Genomic DNA, 12,026 nt, shown 5'->3' on the forward strand with positions numbered 1-12,026 from the left:
TAGGGAGCACATGAGAGGCAACCACATTGGGGTTTCTCTCCCTCTCTCTAAAAATAAATAAATAAAATCTTTAATAATAAAGGTTACAATGAGGTCATGTTCCTAAAGTGTTTAGCTTAATGCTTGGCACAGAGTAGCCAGTTAATAAATGATAGCCATTGTTATCATATTATAATTTAATATTGTTAGTTACTATATTTTAAATAAATTAATGGGCAAAAGAGTAAACACATGAATAAATGTAGTCACCCAAGCAAAAAACTCCCCACTCCTGTTTTTCACTCAGCCTAGGAAAAATTATTAATATAATACACTCTCTCCTTTATTCTGGGAATCGTTATTTTTATTTTTCAGTCATTGGCCAAAATTTTCTTTTTCTTCTGTTGTTGTTCTACCTACCTGGAATCAGAAATATCAGACGCTCCGTTGGAGCTTTCTAGGGAAGATAATTCCAGGGAAAATAATTCATCAGGCCTTGAAAGAGGTAAGGGAGGGTAGTTCACTTTCTGTCTCTCTTTCTCTTCCTTTTCCTTCCTGGGGGGAAACAAAAAAGACACCAACAGAAATCAGCTCAAAAATTGCGTGTGATTTCTTCAGAGTTTTCACTGGAATCTTGATAGGTGTTGAGAGAAAAGGTTTACAAACCATTCAGTAACACTGACAATAGCAGGCAACGGAAGCAGAGAGCTGAGTACATACACCACAATCATGCCCTCACTCATTTTCTAAGCAGTGACTGAGGACCTGCTGGGCACTGGGCGCTAGACTAGGCCCTGGGAGAACAAGGTCAGCTAGGACAAGATTCTAAACCTCGGGAACAAACCTTCAATCTAGGGAGCTGGACAAGCAAATCTATGACTAGAGTATGCTCTGTGGAGTGTAATCAGAAGAGAACAGGGCACCTCATGGGTACCCTGAGTTGCGGGCAAGTCAAGGAAGACTTCCTGGAGGTGATACCTGAGCTGGGTTTTATGGGGTTGGCTTGTTAAGAAGTAGTTGAGCCATGGCTGGCATGGCTCAGTGGATCCAACACTAGCCTGTGAACCAAAGGGTTGCCGGTTTGATTCCCAATCAGGGTACATGCCTGGGTTGCAGGCCAGGTCCCCAGTAGGGGGGCGCACAAGAGGCAGCCACACATTTATGTTTCTCTCTCTCCCTTTCCTCAACCCTTCCCCTCTCTCTAAAGATGAATAAATAAAATCTTTTAAAAAATTACAAAAAAAAAAGTAGTTGAGGGTTAGTCAGGTCTGAGGGAACAATGATAACATTGGTGAATTGGACTGTGTTAGATTTTTATCCTTGTGAGCTGAGAATCTAAAATGAATGTCAGAGAGAGTGTTAATGAGGCCCCACTGGTCCTGTACATGGGTCTTGACCTAAACTGCTATTATCAAAAAACTATGGTCCTTTTCCGGTTCAAAGGAAAATTCAAATGAGAAGGTTTAAGAACAGAAAGTTCCCTTGGGTAAATTTTTCAACTCACTGAGATCTGATTTCTTCATTTCTAAAATAAAGAGTATAACACCACTCACCTCTGGTAGAGGTGGTTTGTTACCAACCCACATCCACTCTTCCCTTTTTATTCAGCAATGAAACCAGTTTTTGTTTAGGGTGGCAATGAGCCCATATTTAAAAAATAAAATAAACCTACATTTCCAGCCTCCCTTGAAATTAATATAACCATGTGACTAATATCTGGCCCTTGGAATAAAGTGGTAATGTTATATGGTACTTTTGGGGGGGGTTATTAAAGGGGGGGGTAATAGGGATTCACTACAAATGGGCATGAGGGATCTTTCTGGGGTGATAAAAAAGTTCTGAAATTAAAGTAATTATTGCAAAACTTTAAATTTACATATTGTAAATTTAAATAAAACAATTTTAAATAAACATATTGTACCCTTAAAATGAGCAAATTTTATGGTAAATTGCAACTCAATAAAATTATAAAGTAGTAATAATCATATAATTATAAAAGAGCATTTAAAATGTTTTTAAAATAATATTTCCTTGCAAAGGAAGAAGGTGTAACCACGTAGTCACGCTGTAGCAGGGGTATAAGCGGTATGTGGCTTGGGACTGCTGGAAATGCTCCTCAAACGGGCATGGGGTTCTGGATGAAAAGGAAATTGATGGAGAGAAATATTCCACGCTAACACTAACCAAAAGAAAGCAGAAGTGGCTGCACTAATTTCAGACAGAGCACACTTTAAAGCAAGGAAAGTCATTAGGAATAAGTAAGGCTATTATACAATAATAGAGGTCAATTCTCCAAAAAGACATCATTCTTAACATCTATGCTCCTACCAACAGAACATCAAACTACATGAGGCAAAAAACTGAACTGCCAGGGCAAATATATGAACCCACTATCATAGCTGGAGACTTCAACACTGTCTACCAGAACCTGACAGATCCAGCAGGCACAGGTCAGTAAGGACATAATTAAACTTAGCAATATCATCAATCAACAGGGTATAACTGACACCTAAGACTACACCACCCAGCAACCTCAGAGTACACATTCTCCTCAAGTTTACCTGTAACATACACCACGATAGACCACATTCTGGGCCAAAAAATATACCTGAACAAATTTAAAAGAATAGAAATCACATAATGTCTGTTCTTAGACCAAAATGGAATCAAAGAGAAATCAGTAACAGAGAGCTGGAAAATCCCAAAATACCTGGAGATAAACAACATACTTTTAAATAATGTGTGGGTCAAAGAAGAGATCTGAACAGAAATTTTAAAATATTTTGAATAAATGAATGTGAAAACACAACTTACCAAAATTTGTGGTATGCTGAAAGTAATGCTTAGAGGGAAATTTATAGCATTATATGCATATACAAAAGAAAAAATATCTAAAATCAATCATCTAAGTTTTCATTAGAAATAAGAGCAAACTAGGAAAGTTAGAGGAAAAAATTAATTCCAAAGTAAGCAAATGAGTAAAAAAAATTAAAGCAGAAATAAATGAATTTAAAATAGGAAATCAACAAAATGAAAAGCTGGTTCTTTGAAAATATCAATAAAATTGACAAGCCTCTAGCCTGGCTAACTAAGAAAAAAAGAGAAAGGACACGAATTACTAATATTGGAAATGAAGGAGGAGACATCACCACAGATCCCATGAACATTAAAAAAATAACAAAGGAGCATTATGAACAACTCTAAGCCCATAAATTGGAAAACTTAGATAAAATAGACCAATTCCATGAAAGACACAATCTGCCAAAACTTGCACAAGATATAAACCACCTGAATAAATCTATATATATTAAAAAATTTAATGAAACATTAATAACCTTCCAAAACAAGCTCAGATGGGTTCACTGGTGAATTCTACCAACATTTAATGAAGAAACTATACCAATTATCTATAATTTCAGAGAGCAGAAGCAGAGGGACTACATCCTAATTCGTTCTATGAAGCCAAGCATTACTCCAGTACCAAAACCAAAGATATCACAAGAACACTATAGATCAATATCTCTCATAAGCATAGATGTAAACATCTTCAACAAAATATTAGCACATTGAAATCAACAATGTGTAAAAATAAGTATAGATCATGACTAAGTGGGATCTGTCCCAGGTATGCAAGGCTGGTTTAATGTTTTCTCAATTAATATAATCCATCACATTACCACCCTAAAGAAGAAAAATCATATGATCATATCACTAGATGAATAAAAAGCACTTTTAAAAAATCCAAGAATTCATGACAAAAACTTAGCAAACTAAATACAAGGGGACACTCCCTGAATTGGATAAAAAATATCTACCAAAAAATGCCACTAATGTCAAACTTAATGGTGAGAAGTTTGAAGCTTTCCCACTAAGGTCAGAAACAAGGCAAGGATGTTCCCCTTCATCACTGCTTTTCTTTCTTTATTGATAATTGATAGGTGGAGTTTTAGAGAGAGAGAGGAAAGAAGAGAGGCAGACAGAGAGGGAGCTGGAACTCCAGCAGCCAACTTGACAGGCTACGAGGGTCCCTGAGGAAGGATGCCAAGGGCTAGGAAGATTTTGTTTTGCTTTTGTTTTCTGGAGAAATTGAAATAAATTGACTTCAGGCTTGGGGATACTAGATTAGTAGAAAATAAAGTTAAGTGGAAGTCTATCTCCTAAATGCAGGATCCCTACTCTTTTTTCTTTTTCTGTCCCACCCCTATTTCTTTCCTCTGTTTGCAGAATGCCATTAGCCAGGCATATGCCCCACAGGCTAGTGACTGGAGGGTTCTCCTCTCAAGGAAATGAGTTGCTGCTGAGAAGCACAGGGAGATGCTGCTCTCTGAGGGTCTTTTAGTGAGAAGGCTGGCTTGCTTTCCTATTGCCGAAAAGAGAGCAGGCCCAGAAACTGGAAAGCCACACGTCTGATAGTTGCTTCCACTGTCATTGTCTTAGAGTTTCACTCTTATTATAAAGATGGCCCAGGACTATCAATAATTTGAGGAAAAACTCAAAGATGAAAGAGAGAGTTCAAAACAAGCAAATAACAACAAAAGCAACAAGAACAACAACAACAAAAAAACCACATAAAAATGCCAAGAAAGATACCCATAGAAATAATATGGGGGTCAGAAGAAACTTCAAAAATAGAGATTAATGCCCTGGCTGGTGTGGCTCAGTGGTCTGAGTGCCAGCCTGCAAACCTAAGGCCTGCCGGTTTGATTCCCAGTCAGGGCACATGCCTGGGTTGCTGGTCAGGTCCCCAGCTGGGGGCTTAGGAAAAGCAGCTAATCAATGTTTCTCTCCCTTTCTTTCTCCCTCTCTTCCCCCCTTTAAAAATAAATAAATAAAATATTTTTAAAAATAAAGATGAATATCCTTAGTTAAAGGTGAAAATATCACATCCATGAAAAAGAAGAGAATGCTATGAAAAAGGAACGGCTAAAATATAAGACAAAGAAGATTCTAGGAAATTAATAATTAAGTAGAATTTTTAAAATGAAAAGAAGTGTTGGAATACAAAATGTAGAGATTCTCCTAGAGAGTAGGACAGAAGTTCATACTGGTGCAAACAGACGAATGAAGATACGAAGATTAGAAAATCATTCCAGGAGGTCCGATAACCAAGTATAATCCAGAAAAACAGAGCTAGGAAGATAAAGGGAAAAAATTAAATAATAAAAATTCTTAGAACTGGAGGATACTCCTCTCCAGTCTGAGAAGGTTCCCAATCCCAATGAAACATATTAAGAAAAAGACTGCAAACAGAAAAAGAAAAAAGAAAAAGACTGATACCAAAGCATGTGATCATGAAACTTCAGACCACTAGGGATAAAGACAATATCCTAAAACCTTCCACAGAAAAAAATAGTTGACATACAACATTCAAGGCCATAGAAATCAGAATGGTTTCATGCTTTACAACAGCAAAACTAAAAGGTAGGAAAAAACATTTTTTCAACATTGTGTGGCAAGTTGACTTTTCATTTAAACACTTGTCAAATATGAACAAGAGCAAAGTCATCTTAAACATGTAATGACTAAAAAGCCAACTTTCCATGTACCTTTTCTTGCAAAACTACTAGAAGATGTGCTTCAACAAAATGAGGAAGTAAAGTAAGAAAGAAACAGATATGTGACCTGGGAAACAGAGACTCTACCTGAGTATAGGGGACAAAGGGAAGTCCTCGGATGATGGTGGAAAAAGCTCCCGAAGGTAACTGTGAGCAGCCCTAGAGCAAACCAGTCCAGACCGGAGGAGGACAGGGCCTGAGAAGAATTCCAAATAAAAAAAAAAATACAAAGAAGGAGGAGAAGAAAGGGGGAGAAGAGAGGAGGGAGGAGAAAGGAGGAGAAGGGAGAAGAAGAAGGAGAGGAAATAATAAAATATCTCCTCACTTTGAGGACCTTCTGCCTCAACTTTTTCTTAACCCTATGGAGTCCGCATCTGCCTGCAGCAGAGCGGAAAGAACAGGCAGCAAACTGCACCTGTCCCTGTTATGAACACGCTATCTAACAAAATATACATAGAATGTATATGATACATTTGAGAATATGGAAAATAATGCTGCTTAGTTTTGGATAGCTCTTAACAATCTAGAAAAATACGATCAACAGATTATGTCTTAGAGGAAAACAAACTCAAGAAATACACATGTAAGCAAGTTATTTAGAAGAATGGGTGAAAGCTCCAGAGCTGCGGATTGCATTTCTGTCCAGGTGACCCCTGGATGGCGGCCTCTGGGCTGCAGGACAGCAGCCTCCAGGTGTGGCCTGCGAGCCCCTCCACTCCCTCCTCTGCTCCCCCCTCACTCCCTGACCAGCCACACCCAGTGGCAGGCTGGTGACTTCTAGCTCTACAAGCTGGCTTTAGGGTGGCAGCCCATTCATTCTTCCCCTCGCCAGCAACAAGCAGCACGATGCTTCCTGCTGCGTTCCCTTTTCAAGTGCTCTCTTAGAACCTACGCAACTTGTTGCATGTTACCTACTTACATTATCTTTTTTTTCCTCTTTCCAGACTGCAGGGACTTTAACTTATTTATTTCTTTGTATCATTAACGTCTGGCATAGAAGGTCTTTAGTCAATGTTTACTTGGCATGTCTGTGCTTCCGTTCTCTATTCAGTAAAATGAGAGTGATGTTATTGAATAGGATTTGATAAGATATAAATAAAATAAAGTGGGCACAATGTCTTTGTCTGATGGCATGTCACCCATTCTACCCCACGTCATTGACTGTGCCCTGCCCTCTCAGGCCTGGCTCTTCACTGCACTGTTCCTTCCTACACACAGTTGATCCAGACCAGGTGGGCGGGGCATCAACTAGCAGAGCAATCAAGGCTTTGATGAGGTTTGGCACCTGGAGGCTGGGAAGGGATGTAACTCTTCCTTTAGGTCCTGTGCTGTGAGGACACAGGCTCATCTCTGGCTTCTTTCTTTCTCTGAGACAAGGGGCAGCTTGAAAGCCAAGCCAGAAGGCAGAGGGAAAGAGGTCAACAGAGGGAGGGAGAGAGAACCTGAAAATATCAAGCCCTTAGGTCCGACATGCCGGCAGCCAGCTGTCTGTGGGCTGCCTGGTCACTGAAGCCACTAGCTTTTCCTTCTGCTTGAGCTCGTCTGAGTTGGTTTCCTGGCACTTGCAACCAGAGCTCTGACTGACGGGGTGTATAAAGTACTAATGCCCGGCACAGAGGAAGGACAAAACCATTGGCAGCTCTTTCAGCTACCATTAATAAAAAAACAATAAAATGAGAATTGAGTGAGTCACATATAAAAGTGAGTGAACGTTTATGTATTCTTTGCTGTATTCTAAAAATTCTTATATTGTTCACATTTCTACTTTTCCCATGGTCTTTTTTTTTGAACAAACCTTAAAAGAAATGCAGCCTCCCTCTGAAGGCTTCCTCTAGATTTCTTTTCAAAGGATTCTTCATTGAGGACTGAACGGCGGATGAACATGTGGTTTGCCTTTTTCTTATCTGCTTCTCGTTGGTCTACATTCTTCACTTCCCTGTGAAAAATCACAAAGACACATTGAGGAAAAGACTACCGAGCCAGCACGATCTTTCCCCGCCAATCTTCATCTGTAAAGAGACGCAGATATTTACAAACCTATTCATTACATCTGCCAAGAGAAACTGAACAGAGAGCTGACCACGCAGCAGCAACTCAGCCCTTGCTGTGTGCCAGAGGCCGTATCAGCCCTGGGGACAGAGAGAATATGGATGGTCCTTGAGCTCAAGGAGCACATACTCTGATTAGGAAGACAGGTGAGGAACTCCACAATCCGAAAGAAAGCTGAAGCGCCAGCTTTGAGGGCAAGCTGAACAACTCAAGTTCGTGCTCTGCCGCCTGCTGCGTGGCCTTGGGCAAACCCCTTCACCTTGTCATGCCAGTGCACCCATTTGTCTCAGCGTGGTCGTATCGGAGCCCGGGGCTGTGGTGAGTATGGAGTTACCACAGGGAGGAGCTTAGTGCCTCGCCCAGCGCGCAGGGATGCTGGGTAAACGCGGGTTGCTGCCGGTACAGGAGGCTCCCCATGGAATGTGTTTAGCTAAGCTTGGGGTATGCAGTGGGAATGCTGAGTTGGGCAACGTATCAGCTGGCTTCTGATGTATGAGTGCATGTTTATTTGATGAAGAAGCAGGTTTTGAGTGTTGGAGGTAGACCAAATAGCGATAAATATATGCATGGGAAGAGCAGGGTGCTGTACGTACTTCTCTGCTGTGGTGGGGTACACGCAAAAAGACTGATATTTAAACACTAGCATTGAACGTGGCCTAAACCAGTAGTTATTCCAACAATGAGGATCTTTCCGCAAGTCAAAGGAAAAATTGTGTTGACACAACACTGTCCCCTTTGTGATCTCTGCCACAACCTATTCTTAACTTTTTGGAGTCTGCTTTTGCTCGCAACGGAGAGGCAAAAAACAAGCAGCAAATTGTCCTTGTTAATGATCTTGTTTCTCTAACAGAAAAACCTACATGTAATTCCTTGATAATATTTTCTTTACTGTCATTACTTGACATGTTGTACCCTGCACGTCTTAGGCTTCTACTTTCCATTAGTAAAAGTACCATTAGCTTGTATAAGAGAATCCTATGTTGAAACATTTCATGGAGTTCTGCAAAACACATTTGGAATTATGGATGCTTTGCCTGCAGACAGGAGTAGGGGTCGGGGCTCGACTCCCAAGAAGATGAATCCTCCAGCAGGTGGGTCCCACTCCTTCGCTAGGTAGCCCCATCTGCACGTGCAAACTGGCTCTCTCCCCGCTCGGAGCAGAGAGCCCGGTGGTGACCCACCCATGGTGCCCAGGCCTGACCACAACACTGGGTTCTATTCTGAGAAGTAGAACCACCTGAGCCAGGCACTGAGCTAGACATCTCCTTTCTCACACACAGCTACTCCATGGGCACTTCTAGGAGTGTCCCTGGGGTACAGAAGGTATCCAAGCCTCCCAGGGGCAAAGTCACGGACCTAATTCACAGTGGATGAGGCAGCTGTAACTGGCGCTTTGGTCCGTCCCATTCGGTACCAGTGCTCCTTACTCGTGTGCTCGATTAGGGAAGTAAGTGTAACTGATGTCCCAAAAGGGCCCTAGCCCACCTACAAGTAATATTCTGCATTGACAGCTGTCACCTTTTGTTTGTGTTATGTCTACCATTTTAAAAAACATTTAAAATTTTATAACATATAAAGTTCACATATAAAAATACAGGAAGTAGCATAATGAACACTATTTACCCCATCCTCTAACTTCAACAGTTATCAACAAAAGGTCAATTTTGACTCATTTATTACTCCCTTTGCCCCCAACCATACCCCAAATAGGTTATTTTAAAGCAAATCTTATCAACACTATGCCATTTTATCCATAAATACTTCATTAGTTATGGCTTTAAGATATGACTCTTCAAAAATAACTACAAAATTATAACATCTTTTCAAAAGGAACAGCAAAAAAGGACTTCCTTAATACCATCTAAAACTCAGTCACTGTTCAATAAAATAAAAATCTGGTTTCTGTTGTTACGGAGTTTACATTCTGACCACAAGAAAGCTCAATGCGCTTAAGATGTTAGAGGGCAAGCCCCCCATTAAAAATTACTCCGTGTTACCAGAGACAAGGGCCGAAACCCGGCCACTTCCGTCCAGCCCTGAAGTACCTGAGGAAGTTGTCCTGCAGTTGCTTTAGGCGCTCGTCAAAGTAAGCCCATTCACTCAGGTGGAGGCGGTTCAGCTGCCGGAGGATGTTCCTTCGCTTCTTCATGTTGCACAGGGTCATGCTGATGACCTCGGCGTAGGTCAGGCTGGACTCGGTGGCCCTCACAGTCAAGGAGAACCCTGCCCCGTCGGTGGACCCCGACTCTCAGCATTATTGGTGGGGTGTGCCTGGAACTGGTGGCGAGGGATGGTGAGAAGGCAGAGTGGGGACACTGTCTGTCTGTGGATGGGTAACGGAAGCCTGAGCAGGAAGTGATTCTCTGCTCTTTGACCTTGGCCTGCTTTGGAAGGTCATTCTCCCTGCAGCCAGGCCCCTCCCTCGCTTTGAATAAAGCCCTCCTCTCTCCCTGCTGACGGAAGGGCTAGGGAATGCTTTTCCAGACTGCCACCTAAAAGCCTCGCTCTGTCATCATAGTAGTGAACAGGAAGGAGTTCCAACTTTTTCTTTCCTTTCAGGTCCAAGGCCTCATTTCCTGCTCATGTTTGTTGAAAGATTTCCTCTGCCTCCCGCCCCCTCCACCCCTTCTGGATGGGTCAGAATCTCAGCTACACTCGTCACTTGCTGCGGGAACTCAGACAAGATACAAGTCATCCTTTATGTCTCTAGTTCCTTATCTATAAAATAGGGATAAAAAATGCCTGCCTTAAATGATGGTAATAATAATAATGACAGTTATTATTTATTTAACACCAGCAGCATGCCATTTAATCCTGGTCACAACACTGCTGGTTTGGTCTAACTATCCTTATTTTAGGAAAGAGATGATAGAGATATTGAGCTCAGAGGTTAAGCTGTGCACATGCTGCTGAGCTGGGACTCAAATCCAGGGCTGTGCACCCGAGCCCAGGCTGCTTCCACTGAACTACGCAATCTTTACAGAGCCATAGGTGATACAAGAAAATACATTTTACATACCATAAAGACCATGAACTGTGGCTTGTTACTCGCTGCTTACAGACATATGAGTAGGTTTGTGGCTATGAAGTGCTATAAGGCAGCAGCTGCGAGTCCTAGCTAGTTCACTGCAACAGCACGTCCTGGAGGGGAGCTACAGATGGCCGGGACCATTCAAGCACGTGTTACCCGCCAGGCACCACGCTAAGCCTTTCCTACCAGTGTGCTCATCCTCTGCAAAACAGTCTTATGAAGCAGGTACAGTTACCCCCAATTTACAGGTGAAAAGATGACGCTCCAAGAGACGCTAGAACTTGTTTAAGACCCTCAGCTGGTAAGCAGTTGAGTTGGTTCCTGAGTCCAGGTCTATCTGAGTCCATATTCTAACCTCTCTGCTAAACTGCTGAGACTCAGGACACCAACACATCACACCTGTTTTCTTAAGGACTGAGCTTTTTACCGAATCTTTAGGACAAATGCCAATGGGGTAAGGACTTTGCTGATGTGTCTGGGGGAGGGGTGTGTGTGAGGAAGGTGTTAGAAAAAACGTACACCTAAACACAAAAGTTCCTGCTTAATACATACTTCACGGTCACTGAGCGTCTGGAAGGCACTGCTGATTGCAAGGTATGTTAGAATATCTAGTTAGCCCTTTCATTCTGGCATATGGGAAGGAATTTTGCACATGGGGTAATTCAACTTGCCCAGGTTGCACGCAGCCAGTTCATGGGGCAGATGTGAATCTCAAATGAGCAAGATTCTGACCCTGAGGCTTACATCAATGGTGACCCTGAAGAGGCACCTACTATGTGCCATGGGGTATAATAAGGGCTAGATGCCTCTCCCCTACCCTTACTTCTGGGATGAGGAAGCAGGGGCCTGGAGTAACATGTGCCCAGCCCGTGCAGGAAAGGATATGGGATGGTCTTGGTTCTTTCCCTCCTGACTATCAACACGTCCTTGCCGCCCTGCCTCAGGGTGACGTGGTTCAGGAGGAAGTACACGATCAGAGGGCTCTTCCCATAAACGTTGAAGAGGTTTGCAGTCAGCTCAGGGCTTTTGCAGGCAGGGTGAGACTGAGCAGGAAAAAGAGAGGAAAAAAAAAAAAGAATATTGTCATTTTTACAGTAAGCATAAAGCAGTATAAAGGTGCTCATGTCCTTTGATCTGGTCAGTCCAGTTTTAGGGTGCTAAGGACATTTGCCCAAATGAAGAAAAGTGGTGTAGGCACAAAGACTGCAGAGGTTTTTACTGTAACAAAAGATTAGACTAATGTTCAAGAAGTTATTGATATCCCTAGCCAAAGGCATATTATGCCACTGTTAAAATGTTTATGAAGAGTTGGTACTAAAATATTGTTTAAGACATAATAGATTAAAATAAAATGCAAAATTGAGTAGATATTATATATTTTATATAAAATAAATATAATTATACGAAATAAT

The 12,026-nt window shown here is 41.7% G+C and overlaps 1 protein-coding gene across 1 annotated transcript in view; it reads right to left on the reverse strand.

Annotated features, from left to right (window-relative positions):
* Positions 1–12,026, reverse strand: part of FAM227A (family with sequence similarity 227 member A) — a 44,982-nt gene that overhangs the window by 2,475 nt on the left and 30,481 nt on the right. Inside the window, exons 13-16 of the mRNA XM_054582513.1 lie at positions 11,500–11,657; positions 9,629–9,781; positions 7,330–7,470; positions 400–534 (exon numbers count right to left, since the gene is read on the reverse strand). Of these exons, the coding sequence (XP_054438488.1) occupies positions 400–534; positions 7,330–7,470; positions 9,629–9,781; positions 11,500–11,657 (587 nt within the window). The remainder of the gene's footprint in view (positions 1–399; positions 535–7,329; positions 7,471–9,628; positions 9,782–11,499; positions 11,658–12,026) is intronic.

Source organism: Pteronotus mesoamericanus, unplaced genomic scaffold (assembly GCF_021234165.1).
Source record: "Pteronotus mesoamericanus isolate MK-2021 breed Mesoamerican mustached bat unplaced genomic scaffold, CSHL_Meso_final contig_702, whole genome shotgun sequence".
Taxonomy (NCBI): domain Eukaryota; kingdom Metazoa; phylum Chordata; class Mammalia; order Chiroptera; family Mormoopidae; genus Pteronotus; species Pteronotus mesoamericanus.